Source organism: Phodopus roborovskii, unplaced genomic scaffold, assembly GCF_943737965.1.
Source record: "Phodopus roborovskii unplaced genomic scaffold, PHOROB, whole genome shotgun sequence".
In the NCBI taxonomy this organism is placed as follows: Eukaryota; Metazoa; Chordata; class Mammalia; order Rodentia; family Cricetidae; genus Phodopus; species Phodopus roborovskii.
Genome location: NW_026126578.1, coordinates 7,884,699 through 7,904,882, shown reverse-complemented (window position 1 = coordinate 7,904,882; position 20,184 = coordinate 7,884,699). Strand labels below are relative to the sequence as shown.

At 38.3% G+C, this 20,184-nt stretch overlaps 1 protein-coding gene across 6 annotated transcripts in view; it reads right to left on the bottom strand.

Annotated features, from left to right (window-relative positions):
* Pparg (peroxisome proliferator activated receptor gamma) overlaps positions 1–20,184 on the bottom strand; it is a 128,844-nt gene that overhangs the window by 30,209 nt on the left and 78,451 nt on the right. For all 6 annotated transcript variants that reach the window (XM_051203877.1, XM_051203874.1, XM_051203879.1 and 3 more), the window contains 2 exons: positions 19,371–19,540; positions 8,310–8,448 (listed from right to left, as the gene is read on the bottom strand). In XM_051203877.1, coding sequence (XP_051059834.1) covers positions 8,310–8,448; positions 19,371–19,540 — 309 coding nt within the window. The remainder of the gene's footprint in view (positions 1–8,309; positions 8,449–19,370; positions 19,541–20,184) is intronic.

Here is a 20,184-nt window from a genome sequence, read left to right as displayed (position 1 = left end):
GCTTTCTGTATGTTCTAGGTCTGATTGGCAGCCACTGCTCCCCCAGCAAATAAAGATGAAGCACCAAACCCCAACATCTAGTTAATCTCTTGGTCTTATAGCTTTTTTTAGTTGTTAGGGATTGGTGCTTTTAGTTTAGTAATTTTTTTAGAATTTATTTTAAAGATGTGATAAGGACAGAACCTAGGGCCTGGTACATGCTAGGCAAGTGTTCTTCCAGGGAACTAAATTACCAGTCCTGTGAGTGTAGAATCAAAGGAGGACAGGGAAGTTGGGCAGTTGTTTCCTAGAAGGTTGAAGTTAAAGCTCAGAAACAAAGATAGCCATTATACATTGGGGACCACACACACACACACACACACACACACACACACACACACACACACACTTCTATCAGTGATGGTCAATTTCTAAAGACAAAAGGAAAATGTTCTCTGTGTTACTCTGAGTCACCGAGAGAAGAGAGAGGTCTGCCTCTTGGAAGGCAGTAGAACTAACACTACCATCACTGCTGCCAGGAAGTCGACTTTCTGATTTCTTCTCTGTGATAAAGCAGCTATATGGTTTACAGAAAATTATGTAATACCCATGGTCCCCAATTGCTTTATCTGCAGAAGAGGAACTAGGAAACGATATCTTTAGATTCCTTCTTATCTCTAAAACACAACAAAGATCTACTCACACCACACTCACAAGACTTGGGAATATACTTTGCTTTGAGCCTTTACAAAATAAAGCAGGTGAATTCTGCCTGTTGTAATGCTTGTCACATATAGCAACTTCAGTTTTATGTTTGGGATAGTCACCTACAGAGGGCAGGTTGTTATGGCCCAGTGGTATAGCACGTGCTTAGAAGGTTTGATCTTTGGCATCAGAAAAAGAAAAAAGAATCATCTAGAGAAATGTATCTCAGTTAAAAAAAATCAGGTAGGTCTCTTCAGGAAGACTAGGTTTGAGAAAGCTCATTAGTGTCTTAAAAGATATATTAGTATTACAAGATGTAATTACCATATACTAATATAGTAGTACATTACAGATATTCACTTCATATTTAGTACTGATATCATTGAACAATGACCTTTAAGCATGTGGAATAATTAATATCTTGTTTTCTGGATTTGAGTATCATGCTAAAACATAGTAAACTAACATATTTTCAAAATACTTATCTAATTGTAAGTGCATTAAGGTCAGATGCTATTTAATTACAAAGGCATATTAAAGTGGACTTTCAAGATAACAAATCAAGTAAAACAGAAGAATAAAGTTGAATCCTATTAAAAAAAAAGACATTTTTTTTCCTTTCAATTTTTAAAGGATGAGTTTGTAGTCATAGCAGGCTTTTAACAGTAAAGATTTGTCTCCTGGTCAGGTTTTCTCATTTTTTGTTTTTTTGAGAAAGGGTTTCTCTATATTGCTTTGGAGCCTGTCCTGGAACTAGCTCTGGAGACCAGGCTGGTCTTGAACTCACACAGGTCTGCTTGCCTTTTCTTCCCAAGTGCTGGGATTAAAGGCGTGTGCCACCAACGCTTGGCTCAGGTTTCCCATTTTATATATTTGTTGCATGTAAATCACATAAGACATAGCTGCTAGTGGTATGACCACTGTCAATAAACACTATCACTCTCTTTTTCTTCATCTCTTCTGTGTATGAGTGTGTGTATGCGTGCTTGCCTGTGTGTGTGTGTTTGCCTGTATGTATGTATATATGTCTGTCTCTCTCTGTGTGTGTGTATGTCTGTTTCTCTGTGTGTATGTTTGTCTGTATGTGTTTGTGTGTGTGTGTGTTTGTCTGCATTAACAGAATATGGTATACTAGGAAGAGCAAGCACAAGGAATCAGAAAAGTTTTCAGGAAAGACATTTGAATGGGGCCTTGAATGTCAGGTAGGATTCTGATAGGGACAGAGGGTCAGAATCCAGAGGCAACAGTGTTTGTAAGCACAGAGACTGTTTCCAGGAATGGGAAGACACAGTTTGCTTGAAGTCTAAGTGGCAAGGGGACAGGAGTGGGAGAAGAGGCTGGGCCCCTAGAGAAAGATCATGAATACTACAGATTCATTAACATAGGCGCTTTGTGTATTAGGACTGTCACCTTTTCCATCATACCACAAAGGTGACAGCGGTTGATTGTTCTTGTTTTTTTGCATGCAGTGATAGAGTACATTATGACAGACGTGTGTGTCAGAAAAGGCCTGTTCACCTCATGGTGGCCAGGAAGCAAAGGGAGGAGAATGGGCGAGAGCTTCACATCCCCTTCAAGGGTACACTCCAATGGTCTCACTAGGTCCTACCACCTTCAATAGCACCAGGCACTGGCAAACAAGCTTTCAACACCAGGCTTTGGGGTTTACTTCAGATCTAAACTACAGCAAGGATTTTTTTTTTTGGACTAAAGCTTAAATCTGTCATTTCGGCTTTCATGCTACATGCTAGGGCTGCAAGGACAATTGTGAAACCACATTTTTTCTCTTCTTCATATTTTTATGAAACCATGGAGAAACTATTTTTAAAGTTGTTAGCTTTTTATCCTCAATAGAAGTAAAACTGACATATCATCTGTATCATAGGACATCTGACCAGCAAAGCCTTCATTAACTTTTAAATACATTAAAAACATTATTATCAAATTTCAATTTATAGGGAAAACCTGACTGAATGACTCATTAGTAGCACAAGCCAAATCTTTTCTACTTCAAACTATTTTTGAAATTGTATTTACCCTAAACCTAGTTATTTAAAACTAGGTTTATATAAAAAGTTATATAAAAAGTAGTTCTAGTTATATAAAAAGTAGTTCTGAATAAGAAATATTCACTCTTCAAAACACTTTATGATTAAATTGTTTTTATTAAAAATTAAGATATATTTTAAAATATGGTAAATACTAGGAATGTGATAGCTGGTCTTCCCAATAGAAATTATGGTTTTAAAAAGTAAAGAAATATGTGCAAGTGCCCATTTGACTGAAGAAACAACTAAAGCCTTGAAAGCATTTTTCAAGGTCGAGCCAGCTTTCTACATGAACAGTAGTTACCTCACAAGTTACATGTCCCTCTAAGTACCTAGGAGCTAAGCTCACATGTGTTAGTACTTCTATTCTGAGTGGTTTAGACAGGGCATCAAATTGATGCCTAGTGATGCAAAAGATGTCTAAGCAATCTGTGAGACTGCTTATAGTCCAGAAAATATCATCAAAATAATTGGAATACATGCTTCTCTAGTGTTTTTTACCCCCCTAGTCCATCTTAGAGACAGGCATTTGAGAAACAACCTTGTTTCCAGCAAGGGGGTTTCTAAAGGTGTGTCCTTCAGTAGTAGCATCTAGTCTGTGTCACAACAGAGCAGCAAGCTCTACCTGAAGAGCTTCAGCCATAGGCTGTCATCTGGGCCTATAATGTCTCTCAAAGACCTAAGTGTTGAGGTGTGACTGCCCTTGGGAGGTGAGAAGTCTCCATGTCCTCAAGGGTGTTTCTTTGGAGGGGACTGTGTTACCTTACAGGATGAGCTGTTTCACTTCAAGCAAGAGGGCAAAATAATCATAGGATAGAACCCCCAAAGCTATGAACTAAAACTCTTTTGGCTGTTGGTTTTTGTTTTTTCTTGTTTGTTTATTTTGAGACAAGGTTTCACTCTGTAGCTGAGGCTGGGTTTGAACTCATGGCAATCTTCCTGCCTCAGCTTCTTGAGTCTGGAGTTACAATTATGTACCACCACCCTGACTCAACCTCTAATGACAGAAAATTGAAATGGACCATGTGTACTTTTTTAGGACTACTGTTTTAGGTTTTTACTCTAGCTTTGCATCATCATACAGCCATTATGCTAAGTGCCTTAAGCTGATGAGCAGCTGACACACACAGACTTGGTTCAGACACATAAATTATGTCTTTATGGCACCAAAAAATATAGGTGGAAATGTCAAATTAAGGTAACTGACATTCAGATGCTCACATGTTTTTGGAAGACTAACATTTTCTAGTAAAATGTGAGTCAGGGTAGAAATAGAAGACAGAAGAGAGAGAGAGAGAGAGAGAGAGAGAGAGAGAGAGAGAGAGAGAGAGAGAGAGAGAGAGAGAACATAAAAGAGGGATCCATTATTGGTTTGAAGAGAAAACTGAACCTAAAGAAAGGTCTAGAGACCTACAAGACTGCCACTGTGGAAAGGCTACCATAAATGCCCTTCCCGGATAGTGAGATCAACAACTAACTTATCCACCATCATGGAGCCCTCATCTAGTACCTGTTGGAAACAGAAACAAACACCCATACCTAAACACTGAGTTGAACTAGAATCCAGATGCAGACGGAGAGGACAAGACCAGGTTGCAGAAACACATAGAGACAGCTGACCTGAACAAGGAGGAGCTAATGGGCCCCCAGACTGATAGCTGAGAATCCAGCATGGGACTGACTCAGCCCCCCCCCCCGAATATGGGTCCCAGCCATAAGGACTGAGCAGTCTAAGGGACCTCAGACAGTGGAACCAGGATGTATTCCTGGTGCACAAAAGGACCTTGTGAACACATCCCCCATGGAGGGATACTGCCTTTACCTAGAGACAGGAAAGAAGTCCTAGTCCCTACTTCAAATGACAGATTCATATGACCCCACCTGGATGGCATTGCCCTACATGTGGAATTGGGGCAGGGGGATGGGAGGGGAGGATGATCAGGGTGCATGAGAGGGGGCAGAGAGGGTAAAAGGGAGGGAGGGAGGGAAAGAAGGAGGGAGGGGGACATATAAAATAAGAAGAAGAAGAAGAAAGAAGAAGAAGAAGAAGAAGAAGAAGAAGAAGAAGAAGAAGAAGAAAAGAAATCCCATGAAATTCAAAAAATTCATACTAAGAACATGAAAATAAATTGCCACAGAGTCAAATAAAATAGATTAAATTAAAATAAAATGTATGAACTAGCTGGCTGAAAAGTGAAGAAGTAAGTGAATTATGTTTGTCATCAAAAATAATGAGGTAATTTTCAACTCTGAAAGGATTTAGTGATCACTGGTTTTAGTGACTTTTGGAATTATTCTCCATGACCTGTTGGTTCCTTGAAGGTCACTACAGAATCTCCCTTTAAAGCAACAAGAACATTGCTATTAAAAAAATCTAAACACATTAAGTGGGTTAAACAGAGGTAAAGAACAGAAAGAAAGTAACATAGGGTGTGGTGGCACATGCCTACATGTGGGAAGATGAGACAGGAGGATTGTGAGGTCCAGGTCAAACTGGGCTACATGGTGAGGACTTGTTGCTGAGAAACAACCTATGTACACTGTAAATATGTATTACTTACATTGGTTAATAAAGAGCTGACTGGTCTATAGCTAGGCAGGAAGAGATTGGGTGGAAGAACCAGAGTAGGAGGATTCTGGGAAGAAGAAGAGTCTGAGGAGTCTTGGGCCAAATGTAGAGAAAGCAGGATGTGTACAAAATGAGGTAAAAAATCCATGAGCCATGTGGCAGCAAGTAAATAAATAGAAACTGGTTAAGTTGTTTTAGTTAGATAAAAACAAGCCTAAGCTATTGGTTAAATATTTATAATTAATACTAAGTCTCAGTGTGATTATTTGGGAGCTGGCTGGTGGGGCAGAAAACTCCATCTACACCTGGTCTCCAAATAAAACAGATAAAATAAAAATTAAAAATAAAGCAGAACATATTGGGCCAGGTGGGCTGTGGGGAATGTTCATTCTTATGTATAGTGAAAATAACTCCATGCTGATATTCAGATAGAATGCACAGGATATCTACTCTGATAACTTAAAAAGGCATCTTATGTGGATGGATGCTTCATCCTGTTTGCTCATGTTGACTAGTGTGATCGCAGCCACTCAGAAAATGTATTTAGAAATGTTTTCTCATCAGGATTTGATTAAAGCCCACTGCAGATTCTCTCTTGTGTATGGACTATATGGTTATTTACTCTATTGTTCAGCAAACACACTTCTCTGAAAGCCTCTGAGAAGGAGTTTTGTTAGTCACCTTTAAGTTCTTTAATGGTTTATCTGCTTAGGTATTTAATTATCAGTGGTCCTTGCTTTTGCAAGAGCAAACTGAATACACTGTTCAGATTGGCCCCTTATAGTCAGAGTAAGTGAAATTAACTTTTTTTGTTTGCTTGGTTATTTGTTTTTGAGATAGGATCTCACTATATTGCCATGCTGGCCTAGAACTTGATATGTAGACCTAGCTGAACTTAACAGAGATCTATCTGCCTCTGCTTCCTGAGTGCAAGTTAACTGTTAAATAAAGTCAAATGATGATTTTATTATCAAATGCATGGTGGCTTTCTTTGATTTTTCTGGGTGGAGAAAATTGTACTATCCATGTTATGTACGTTCAATTTTTTTGGAAGAAGGGTATTGGGAATGGGTTTTGGGGTCTTGTGCATGTTGAGCTCTGTACTGAGCTATACTCCCTGCCTATAGTTTAAATATTATTTACTTTCAAATGCTAAACAATTGGAGATACATTTCATGTGAGGTGTGGTTGCTTGTAAATCACAGTAAATATATTTTATATCAATATTGTATTGCTTGTAAGCACTAAGAACTACATCTCATATGAATGTGATAAATGACAATTTTTTTAAATAGGCAAAACCTAAATATCATTAAAAGCAGTATTGGCATGCTTTCTGAGATTATCTTGATGATAATGACCTCAAAGTCAATGATTTCTTCATAAAGATGAAATAAGTTTGCTGTAACTTGATTGCATCAACTAAAATAAAGCTCTTGGCTTAAAAACTTGCTTGTATGTTTTATGAGGTTTGAAATAAAAAGAAAATTGATGGACTTAAACCAGCAAATTATTTTGCAATCAATGGCTGCAGTTGTATACTGCTACAAAGCAGATGTGGTCAAATGTTGAGGGAAGTTGGACCAAATTCCCTTCCTGTCCAGTACTGTTGATTAGCTCTATTCATAATGTACTCTTGCTTTCAAAGGAACTGGCCCATAATGACAACTAAGGCTTTTACTTCTTTCAAAGGGTAGAGTGTCAATCGACTGATTATTGACAAGCATCTTGATGGCTCCCACTGTGAAACACAAACATATTCATTATGGGATACAAATTTAATCTCCACAGATATATTAGAGTCCACGTAGATGAACACCAAGTTCAAAGATTATTTTCTTACCAGATCAGTTTTTCGAGAGATGAAAGCAAAAGAAAATAAAGATCGGAGTTGGGGTGTAGCTCAGTGGTGAAGTGCATATTTAGTATGTACAAAGCCCTGGTTCTGATCTCCTGCATGAGAGGAAGAAAAGAGGAGGAAGGAAGGAAGGAGGGAGACAGGAAGGGAGGAAGAGAGGGAAAATTTGGATATCAAATGAAATAAAACTTCAGACTTCATTTGATAACTTTAGTATATATTAGTTCTTGAAGCCATAGGATTTTTTTTTTAATGAATTGACTAATAAGACTTAACAAACATAACACTATTAAGTTGCAGCTAAAATGAGTTTTGTGGGCCAGTCAACCAATCTGAATCAAATGGTAATGAAAAATTTGTTTTTAACAGGCATAAATCTTCTATGATTATTATGAGTGAGTGCTACAGCTCATGAACACATGGGTCTTCTCTGCTATGTTTTTTGAAGCCAACAAAGTTTTTTTTTCCTTAATACTGGGGATGGAGCCTCAGGATCTCATATGTACTATACAAATGCTCCTTCACATGGCCACACCCTGTAAGTTTGAATTTAAACAGAGGTTTTAAAAGTGTGAAGTTTTATCCTCTTGTACTTATATAACAATGACATTTTGTGGGAATTAAAAGTATTTGTGACTTTCTTCTATAATTCTGCACGTTCTCTGAAGTCAAGGATAGTGCTGCATTCATCTTTGCATGGTAAAGGACACCAAGAAAATATATGAGCCTAAATTTTGATATGCTACTTAATTCTAATACTCTCAGAGACACTCAGTATTTTTTTAAAGCAGGCAAAATGATCAATGCATATTAGTATAATTCAGTTTTTAAACTGTTTTAAAAAAGATTTCAAAGCAACATAAAATCATGGTTATCATTACATCTGTGTTAAAACATTACAGGTTTCCATAGATCCTTTCTCCAAGTTTGAGCCTTTTCTCCAGTTGCTGCAGGAGCCCAGCCAAACAGAGGAGGGTTCTATTTAAAAGCTGAAAGTCATTGGCCTACATGAAGAAACTCTCTTCAGGATGATTTTGAATCCCTGCCTTTTTATAGAAGAATTGTACCCATTTCCATCAGTTGTCCTACTGCCTACTGACCTGGACCTAGCACTGAACATGTGTATACATGGTTCTCAGTGTCCACTTACCATTGTGAGACATCCCCACAGCGAGGCACTTCTGAAACCGACAGTACTGGCATTTATTTCTACTTTTTTTGTGGATCCGGCAGTTAAGGTCACACCTATCATAAATTAGCTTCAATCGGATGGTTCTTCGGAAAAAACCCTGCAAAGGGAAATGGAAAATAAACAATTTTTGAGTCTATGTGACCCATGAAAGCAGAGACCTATGGATAAAGACACACTCACTGAATTGGATATCAGAAAAAAATAGATTTGGACTGGGAAGACAGCTCAATCAGGAAAGTGCTTGCCTTGCATGACTGAGGGCCTTAGTACAACCCCCAGGAGCCTTTGTAAAGACGCTGGTCATCATGTGGCATGTGCTTGTCATCCCAGGACTGAAGGGCAGAGACCACTGACTAGCCAGTTTAGTCTAATTGGTGAGACAGTGGGAGACCCTCTCTCAAATATGGTTGACAGTATTCACAAGGATGATACCTGAGGTTGCCCTCTATCATTCACATGTATGCACAACATTTGTACTTGTACCCTATAAATATGCACACCTGTGCACATACATGAACTTATACGTATATTCATAAAACAAAAGGTGGGTTTGTGACACAGTTCTACCATGGGGCCCTGCACAAGTGGCCCTCTGTGGCTTACTGGTCCTTGCTCTAAACCAAAGAACAGAAGGATTCTCTAGGATTCTTTCTCACCTCTTAGGCACTGAGCACATCCCAGTGATGTCATGCAGTGTACCTTGGCTCCACATTTAGTTTTCAGCATGCTTTAAGAAGTGCTCTGGATTTAATGTAATGCATATAAAACACCATGTAATCAGTCCAGTCTCTCAGCAAATCATTCCAGCAGCGTGCCCTAGCCTTCATAATTGCGCTAAGCAGCTTGGCAAAGTTATAGTCATTTCCTTCTGAAGTAAGATCAGGGCCAATAAAAATCCACATGTGGATAACTTTTTGGAATTCTCCATGTTGCAATTTCCTGCAGAATTTGTTTTATTTTATTTTTTTATGTAGTTGAAAGAATCCCCCACCATTGTAGCTTGCAAGCAGAAAGAGATAGCAGGAAATAATATGAGAAGCAATTGGGAAATTCTCAGAAAATCTGCTACTTCAAAATGCAAATTTATCCTTCTGGGGCTAACAGAGTGCTCATCTGAATTAACTACACATTTTGGATGGAACTGCAGAAAATTTAATTGGAGATGTCTTGTAGCTCCAGTGTGTGTGTGTGTGTGTGTGTGTGTGTGTGTGTGTGTGCCCATAGTTTTCTTTCATTTATTGTGATCATCTTCATGAAACTCATTTCTCTCAAATTTATCTGGTCCTGTTACGTAGTAAACAATTTAGAATTGGGTCAGCAAGATGGTTTAGCAGGTAAAATTACCATGTAAACCTAACAACTCAAGTTTGATATTTGGAGGCCATGTTGGAAGAAGCATATGAACCCTTGAAGGTTGTCTTCTGACCTCTACATGAGCACTGTGTTACATGTGCATGTTCACAATCAAACATCATATACAGACAACAATATAAACAAAAATTAAACAAAACCCCATTGAATTAATATTGGCTCTGTTTTAGCATAGATTTTAACTTTCTTCAGAACCCACCTCCCTAGAGCTTTTGTGTATGTTCCCAGTGAGCTACCTCCTTGAACACTCAACAAATAGGCATATTCTACTGCTTTCTCAACATTTCTTACTGGAAAGTTCAATATCTCTTCAACCCAGTGTCCATAAGTGAAGTCCTGCCTGTCCCTATAAGCTCCTTTACTTGTGGCTTTCCCAACCCAGCTGAGGTAACTCCATGCTCTGTTTCTCAAGCCAAAATTTATGAAGTCATCTTGACTTTTTTCTTTTTCTTAAAGTTACTCAATCTCTTTCTTTCCCTCAAGTGGCATAGTATTCCATTATCTGAAATACTTGGGAGCATAAGTACTTTATATTTCAGATTAAAAATAATTCTTCAGAATAGTTGCATATACAAAGTAAGTTATCTTGGTATTAGGGAAACATATGGACCTGAGTCTGTAAATGTTAAATCTGTGTTCTTCCTCATCTCATCTCCTGTGCTGGGACTTCAACTTGGGGCCCTGTGCATGCTAGGAAAGCACTCTAGCACTGATGCACAGCCCCCAGAATGGGGCTCACTGTCTACCTCAGGCTGTCTTAAAACTTATGATATTCTTGCCCTAGTCTCCCAAGTGCTGTGATTGCAAGGCAGGTCCACTATGATCAGTTTATATACAGCTTATAAACAAAGTCTGAAGGTGGTGACAGGGATCAACACAAGGCATTGTACAAGCTAGGCAAGCTATCTCTAAGCTACCGAGCTTTTGCATTTTTAAAGAAAATAGTCTTACTATGTAGCCCAGGCTGACCTTGAACTTAGGTTTCTACAGTTTTGCCCTTTCACGTTCTGGGGTTTTAGATGTGTGCCTCCATGAGTAGGGGAAACATACCTTTAAATGGTTTTTTTTCTTTTTTCTTTTTTTTGGTGAATCCATGTTTTGACTTCCACCTGCTCAGTATTCTCAGTGAGGTCAGCTATGAAAATTTTCACATGACATTATATTGGCACTCAAAAATTTTGGGGACTTGTAGATTTTGTATTCTAGGATTGGGAATCTATCTATCTATCTATCTATCTATCCATCCATCCTTCATTACGAATTTTGGTAACATCTTACCTTCTCAATCAACCTCATCTCTAATTTGATACTGTTGCCTGTCCCTGTATGTGCGCATGTGCCCCGCTTTTGGAACTCTGTCTCTTTACTCTTTATTTTGTCTTGTTTCTAGTAGTATTTGTGACTTTCTAATGTAGCACAGATAATCACCTACCTAAGGGATTAAATACTTAACATGCATACCTAAGTGTTTCTTCTCCATCCCTTTCTCACTCCCCATTTAAAATTGTGAGTTCCATAGGGACAGAGTTGTCTCTTTACCACTGGACACAGCCAGAGCCTACAACATACTTTATTAAAATCTCATGTGCTATTTTATTTCTGTCTGATCATTATCTGAGTTTGTTACAATTTATTAATCTACTCACATGGTAACAGCTGTTTGAATTACTAATGTTTGCTATTATAAGTGCACTTCTATAAGCATTACCAAAAAGTTTTATTTACTTATTGAGGTAAGGTCTTGCTAAGTAGCTAAAGCTGGCTCAAACTTCCAGCAATCCTCCTACCTCAGCCATCTGAGTGCTAGAATTACAGGCATGTGTCTCCATGCTCAGTTCATTGTACACAAATTTATTTACATATATACACATATGCCAGAATTTCTATATTATATGATATGCAAATGGTGTATTTTATGAGATAATGCAAGATTATTTTCCAAAATGGCTATATTTTTATAGCCCCCTAAACTGTTATGAAAATTTGATTCTCTCATTACTACTTAGTCAGTTGTCCTTATGTTTGCTGCCCTCCTCAACCCTTCCCTTGCACCTGTGACTATAGATCCATGACAACTTGCCCAGATATGAGATTGCATTGAGAATCTATTATGTGTAAAATGTAAGTGTGATATCAACATATATTTCCCTGGTTTTTCATTTCCAAGTTTGTAATAGGGTATCTTGTCTAAAATTGAAAATTAGGGATTCTTTATATGTTCTAGATGTCTGTCACATGGGTTGGTAAGTGTCTTCTCTCTGGCTTTATGCTGAAATGCATTTTCTCAGTAATTTGTAAAAGTCTGTGAACATTTCATTTAACTTCTCTTCTTGAGAGATGACAGGTACACCCTTTAACACTTTGAATCTTGTTGTATTTGTGCATCTATTTTGATGGTGAGCTTTCTGTTTCACAGGTTGTTTTTATATATTCTCTTTCTCACTAGCACTCTGTAGGTTTACTACAGTATGCGTATGCATAGATTTTCATTTTCTTATTTCCTTGGTTATGTTTTCTGAATCTGGGTGTTCCTTGCTCGTCTGTTTGGGGATTCCAGTTATATAAATGCTATTCCTTGTGCTTCTGAACTTCTCTTTTGTCCCTATTTATTTACTAATATTGATTGTATATGTAAAAATCAGAATACCAATCAAACAGGCCACGTAAAAACCCAGTTATACTGATGGAAGTAAAAACAAATATTTCTCACTAAAGTTTACTAGTGAGGACTTTTCTGAATTTACTATGATATTGAGTAGTAGAAGCATACTTTTTAACCCTCAACAACACTACCAACTAGCTCTGAGAACTAAATGAGTCTTTAAATCTAGCCAACCCCAGGATGAACACTGCTATCCTTAGCAATGTGGATGTTATCTTTCCCTCTGTGTCCAGGGGTCTGTTTGGCTGCTTCCTTGCATTGGTACCATCCCCCTTTTAAAACAAGGCTTACAGATCTGCTCTATATCCTACCTATATCAGGTCGTTCCAATAACTGCTTTTGGGAGATGGGTATGGTGTCAATAGTAACCTTCCTTCCTTCCTTCCTCTGATAGATGATTGCTTTTGTATGTGGTTTCTGATGTTTTATTTTGAAGTTATCTTTTGACCATAAACTGTGAAAATCCTATAAAGTCTAAACTGGGAATTCCTTCCTTCAAAGAGAAATTGAAGATGCTTCTTCTGAAAGTCCAGGCACCATTGATAATCCTGGATCCATCTAAAAGCCCTCAAACTCAGCTCTTCTCATTTGCTGGATCTGAGCATGCCAGCACAAGCGCCTTCCTACCTCTGTGACCACCTCCCCAGGAAAGCCCTGGTAAGGACTCCATTGTCAGCTTGTTTTGTCTTTGATGTTGTTTTGGAATTTCTGTTACTCCCTATGATATCAGCCATATCCCAAAGAGTATGTCCCATGCAGAATCTGAGGTAATAGAAACCTCTTACCTCTTACAGGGTGGGTCCCAAGGACTATGGCTGTGCCAATACTATGATTAGCAGCAAGTTAATATGTAAAGCTACTCTTCCTGATACATACTAATGAGGAATTTTGATTGCCATAATAATAAAAAAAATTAGCTTGATTCATATGATATATATCAAAAGTGAATATGGAGATTATTTGAAGTCCTTCAATGCTAAAGAATAATCTTCCTGGATATCATTTATGCATTTTAGACAGGTAAAAAAATTTTTTTGAGACAAGGTCTCACTGTGTAGCCCTGGCTGTCCTGTAGACCAGGGTAGCCTTGAACTCATAGAGATGTGCCTGCCTCTGCCTCCTGAATGCTGGGACTATAATGGTTTGCACCATTATGCACAACTCTGTATACAAATTCTTAATCTGAATATATACAGAATATATACCTAAGAACTTGCCTTACTATTATTCCTCTTTAAATTAATGATAAGCAATTGTCTTCATGTCATTTAACTCTTTCAAGAAACAAAAAGAAGACATAAGAATATCACTGAGGCTGGGTATTGGTGCAAGCCTTTAGTCCCAGCACTCGGGAGGTAGAGGCAGGTGGATCTCTGTGAGTTCAAGGCCAGTCTGGTCTACAGCGCTAGTTCCAGGGCAGCCTCCAAAGCTACAGAGAAACCATGTCTCAAAAAACAAACAAACAAAAAGAATATCATAGTATTTTTATGTAAATTTATTTACTGACCTGAAGAATGAAGCTGGCTTTTCCAATGCTTCTTCATATCACTTATAAGTAAACACTCCAATAATACTCTTTAGTATTTTAGGGTCTATAAAATAATGTGTACTTTCAGTCGGAATTTTTAGTTTTCTTATTCTTTTCACAGTTAACTCTTTGGATTACTATGCAGTCAAAGTGTGATGAAGTTTGTAGGTTACTGTTTTGGAAGCCACTGTTGTGTAGACATTGATTCCAATGTCTTCCTCTTTGCCCGTGAGAAAATGGCTCTGGATTTTGTTTATGTATTGTTTCTTTTGAGTACTTTCCAATCTTTCTTTTGTTTTATTTAACTATTATTATTATTATTATTATTATTTCTGGGGGAAGGGGTACCTTTGGGGCATAAGTGTATGTGGAGGTCAGATAACTACTCTGTGGAACTGATTTTTTTCCTTCCACCTTTAAGTAGGTTTGTTCAGCAAGTACCTTTACCTGCTGGACCATGTTAATGGCCCAATTGTTTTATTACTTTTTTCCCTTTATTTTTATTTTATGTGTATGGGTGGGTGTTTTGCCTGCTCATATGTTCTTATATCCTGTGCATGCAGTTCCCACAGAAGCCAGAAGAGGGTGTCAGATTACTGGGATTGGAGTTCTAGACTGCCATGTGGGTGCTAGGAATTGAACCCGAATCTTCAGGAAGAACAGTCAGTACTCTTAACTCCAGCTCTACAGTTCTTCTGTTTTTAACAAAACTTCATGTACAACAAGCTGAGTCCTTAGTATGACAGTGATTTTACCAAGAGCTTAAAAGTTCTGTGCTGGGATTGCATGCTGCTTTCTCATAAAGTCCTCGGACCATAGGAGGTGAGTTATTGAGCTACCTTTGGCAGGCAGGAATATAGTCAAACCATTTACACAAGACAGGGCCCAAGACAGAAGTAGGGTTCAATGTACTGTAACACAGATTGTATTTACTCAGAGCTTTAAGTGAGTCTTGGTTCTAAACAATCTTTCAGGAGAGATTACAAAGTATGATTGCTCTGGCTTGAGTGTATCTCCCAAGGTTCAAGTATTAAATTTTAATCTTTATGTGAAGTGAAAGAGAGTGGAACTTAATCTGACTGTTGGAAGATGGAGGTGGGGCCTTTGGACAGTGATTAAGATTAGATAAGGCCCTCAGGGTGGAGTCTGTGATTGAGTACTGGTTATTTTATAAGAGGAAGAGAGAATAAAGACACACACACACACACACACACACACACACACACACACACACACACTTCCCACTTCCTGTCTCTCACCATGTAAAGTCCTACACTGCTTTAGAATTCTGTCTCAAGAAAGCAGGCACCAGTTCTGGACTCAACCTGAGGCTAAAACCATGGGCTAAAATTCTTTATATATATGAAGTATCAGGTATTTCATTTTACGAATGAAGAAGGGCCTAAAATAATGATGACACTTAAGAGAACAAAACCATATGCATTTGCAATATATATATATGATATATATATATATATATATATATATATATATATATGGCTCTAAGCTATGTATAACTTTTCAGAAGGAAGATGCTTTATTTTGGTGTAAGTCTGTAATAGCAATGCACCAAGAACCTGTCACTCTTATACTTTTGTCAACTCCAATCATTTGCTCTGTTCTGATTGAATCTTGGCAGAGATCATGAATATGAGCTGCCCATTGGCATCCTAACTGTGTTTGAGAAGATTCCATAACGGTTATCTTACACAATATTCCTTCTGATCCATAAATGAGTTCACAAGCTTTATGGTCAACTGAATGGGATTACCCTATACCTAATGGAAATGGCAAATATTAAATTGCCAAGGTGCATTTTAAGCTATGTACAGATAAGGCAAAAATATTTGCTAATTTCGTTCTCCTTAGTTCTCATGGGCACTGGTGATAAGCTGAGTGGACACCTTCATTACTGACAGCTGTTGGCTTAATATATTGGGATTGAGGCAGCTGTTTGGGGTTTAAATTGCGTTTCTTCAGGCCCCATATCCTATAATAAGTGGCATCAAACTTTTGAGTCTCAGGACTCCTTTACCATTAAATTATTGTGATGACTTTAAAGAACTTTTATTTATGTAGGCTTCATTTACAGATATTTGTTAGACCAGCAATTAAAACTGAGAACAACTTATTTTTGAGGAAGAATCTGTGTTTCCCAAACTGGTCTCAAACTTCTGGTCTCAAATGGCCTCCTTCCTCAGCCTTGTCAGCAACTGGGCTATGTCCATGTTACAGTAACGTGGTGGTTTGAATAAGAGTGGCCCCCACAGGCTCATATGTTTGGATGCTTAGACACCAGGGAGTGGAACTGTTGGATAGGGTTAGAAGGATTAGGAGTAGTCTTGTTGGAGTTTCTAGGGGTGGGTTTTGAGGTTTCAAAAGCCCATACCCAATCCAGTCTTGCTCTCTTTGCCTATGGATCAGGATGTAGCTCTTAGCCACTGCTCAAACATCTGCCTGCATACTACCATGTTCTTTGTTATGATAATGAACTACACCTCTGAAACTACAAGCAAGCCCTCACTTAAATACTTTCTTTTGTAAGAGTTGCTGTGGTCATGGTGGCTCTTCACAAGCAATAGAATAGTGACTAGTAAAAGTACCAGCATCCAACAGAGAAATCACATGCAAGGGCATAGAGCAAACATTCCACTAGATACCAGTGTCATCATCACCCCCCGGTTTCTATAACATTGCAATTATACTTGTGAGAGAATGAGAGTGGGGAGGTGAATAAACAGCGTTAATACCATGGAATAATTTCAAACCCATGGCTGCCTTGAAAGAGTCTCATGGACTCCTGAGGCCCTGTGTTGACTTTGAGAACTTTGACATAAAGAAGCCAATCACATTGTTTCATTAGTATTTTTACATTTCTGTTATTAATTTAAATACTCCCTCCCCACACCAATGGGTCCCATTATGCCATCATTATACATATGCACCATTATGCTTTTCCTCCATTAATGTTTTCTCATCTTTAGAAAGGTCTCCTGCTAGGGGTGGTGTCACAGGCCTGCAATCCCAGCAAGGTGGGCAAAGGAAGGAAGATTGTGAGTTTGAAGTCTGTCTCAAAAAAATAAAATAATGTGTGTATATGTCTATTTTCCCTTCCTAGGAAATCACAGCTCTTCCATTTTTGTCTAGGAATCCCATCTCCTACATTTTGGGAGGCTTGCAAATTATTACAGTTAAATTTAATACTCCTAGTTTTCTTGTACTGTTTTTGCTTGGTTGGTTTTGTTTATGGTAGGTAAGGACTTACCTGCATTTTGACGGTTTTATTGTTTACTCTCCATCTATGGCTTCCACCCTGTTTTTCTTGCCTGCTTGTTTTGTTTGGCACTGCAGGAGATGGAATTCAGCCTTGTACATGCTAGGCAGGTGCTGTATCACTAAGCTACACCTCCAGTACCCGTCTACACCCACCTGATCACTACATGAAGGCCTTTGGAATTTCTTCCTCTTTCTTTTTTGCTTGCTTTGTCTTCTGTGTTTTAGTGTCTTCAGGGCATAACTTTTATGACTATCACCAAATACTGAAAATGTGGCTAACTTTCAATTCTCAGTCATCCTCACCAATGTTAACTCCTATGAATATGTGACTAGAACTAGGGTGGAGTTACTTGCTTGTAGGTTCCAATTTTCTAGGCACTTGACCAACATATGGGAAATACATTGCTATGAAGTCTGAGCAATCAGACAGTTCACACTCATCAGTGTATATGACCAGCATGACCCAAACTGAGTGGTTTCTTCAGATAAATGTGTTTCAGAATTCAGTAACAACAACAACAACAACAACAAAAAATTGTGTAACCCTTACTCATTAAATACAATGGCATGCTCTTATGTACAGGGATCTTGGATTATTGATTGTTCATATGATTTGATTTCATAGCTATTTTAATCATAGAGTGATTTTTTTCATTATTTCTGTTTTTTGAAACAAGGCCTCTTGCTCGTCCTCTGCCTCCACCTCTTGTGAGTGCGGATCACAGACATGTGCCATCACGCCAGGCTCATGAATGAGCTTTAGTATTTTAAATGAAAGCATCTCTTGCCAGGAGTGTTTCAAGGACTCATTTTGAAATTCAAACCTTAGAGATGTGTAAGACTTTGGCTGCTAACCTAATCAAATAATTTTCTACATGAGGTGACTGAGGGCTAAAACGTTTATGTGACTAGCAGGCTATGACTGAGAAAGTGGCAGAGGTGACTCTGGCTTGTGTCTTTTTTAACATATTAAATTGCTTTTGGACTAAAAGAAAGAAATACTTAGAAATCACCCAAATTTGAATTTCATTGTTTTACAGATGAGAAAATGTTTGTAGAATGTGGTTACACACACACACACACACACACACACACACACACACACACACACACACACAATGTCTGTCGGGGGTAAGGATTTAATAAAAACTACTTTCTCTTTTTGGCCTATTGTCCATCTAGAACCTAGAAGTCCTGACTCATGCCTGCTTGGTGTGCTTCATCCTTATTAGCCAGAGAAAGCTCAAGTGAAGCAGTACTTACTTCATTTATTGACCTTGAACTCACAGAAATGCTCCTGCCTCTGCTCTTGAATGCTAGTATTAAAGGCATGCACTACCACATCCCCCAGTATTTATAAGACAAATACCGATAAACAATGTATCTATGGGCATATGATAAGTTAAATATTATTTTAAAACTATATAAAACATGAATGTATTCACATATTTTCCTTATAATTGGGGCAGCATATCACTAACTTCCTAAAGTACTCTTTCACAAAGGAAGTATATAGTTGGCTCTTTTTGCCTATTTGCACAGACTTAGGCTGTCTCAGGGCCAAGGAAACACAGCACTAGTTTAGGGCTTAGTAGGGACAAACCTTACTAATCCATAATTTTGTTTTTCTGTTTGCAGTCCTGAGGATGAAATTCAGGGCCTTGTACCTGCTCTACCACTGAAGCCCTTACTCTGGTGACCCCATGCCTTTGATTCACAATTTTTATAGCAACAATAAAGAAATATGCTCGATATTATAGCATTAGTCTATGGATCAAACAATACACATATATAACTTGTGAAACCTTACTTGTGTAAGAGAACACATAGCATGGTGAAAAACACACTAGGGAAATCAGAGAATTTAGGTTCTGATGCTGGCTCACCACTCGCTGTCTTGCTGTGACACCTTGGACAAGTCCTTTAAAAAAAAGATTCTGCAAGATACACTTAGATGAGTGTCTCAAGAGTCATTTTGGAGAAGGGAAGAGGGGCAGAATAACCCTGTCTTTATCAGCTTTTCTTAGATTTTCAAATATTATATTACTTGAGGAATGAGTTTTGCCAAACAAAAGTCACAATTTTATCTTAATTTTTTTTTTTTACAGTGAGTTTGCAACAGGAAATGGAATAGGCAAAATTTCAGAAAATTCTTGGATGATTTTTTAAAATCTATTTTTACCTTGCATCCTTCACAAGCATGAACTCCATAGTGGAAGCCTGATGCTTTATCCCCACAAACTCGACACTCAATGGCCATGAGAGAGTTGGAAGGCTCTTCATGAGGCCTGTTGTAGAGCTGGCTCTTTTCAGAATAATAAGGTGGGGATGCAGGTTCTACTTTGATCGCACCTGTGCATTAGGAAATTTGAGAAGATGGTTATCTCATGGCAAACAATCCTAAAAAGACATAGTGGCTTCCCATGGTAGCCTTCATATTTTCATGCCATAACTTTACTATCTCTGAGGAGAGGTGTTGGAGAGCATGAAAAGACACTGGTGCTCAGATAGGAAAAAGTAAGACTTTATCATCTCAGGCAAGTCCCAACACCCCAGAACCTCACCTGCACAAATAAATTGGGAACAGAATTAAGATGGAGGGAATTAAGTCTTTCCCCCCAACCCCCACACACCACAGACGCTGCTCCAGGTTTGAAGCCATGCAGCTTATTTGGCAAAAGGATGGTGTGCATCTGGTACTCATTCTGTTATTATGAGTTTCACTGAAATGTTGCACTTTAGAAGTAGTTTTAAAGCTTCCTTGAAAAAGCAACACAGAAGGAATATGGCTGAGAAAATGTCCCAATGAGCCCAGCCTGAGGTGCCAGGCTATCAACAGAGCTGAGTCAAAAGGTGGTTTGTAAAGTGATCTGTGACAGAGAGCGGGAGAAACCTATGTGAAGCAAGTACTGCCTTTGCTGGTGGCTCAGGCCTATCGAATTTCCATATTAGGCTTTAACCCAGAACCACACAGATAAATACAACCACATATACTA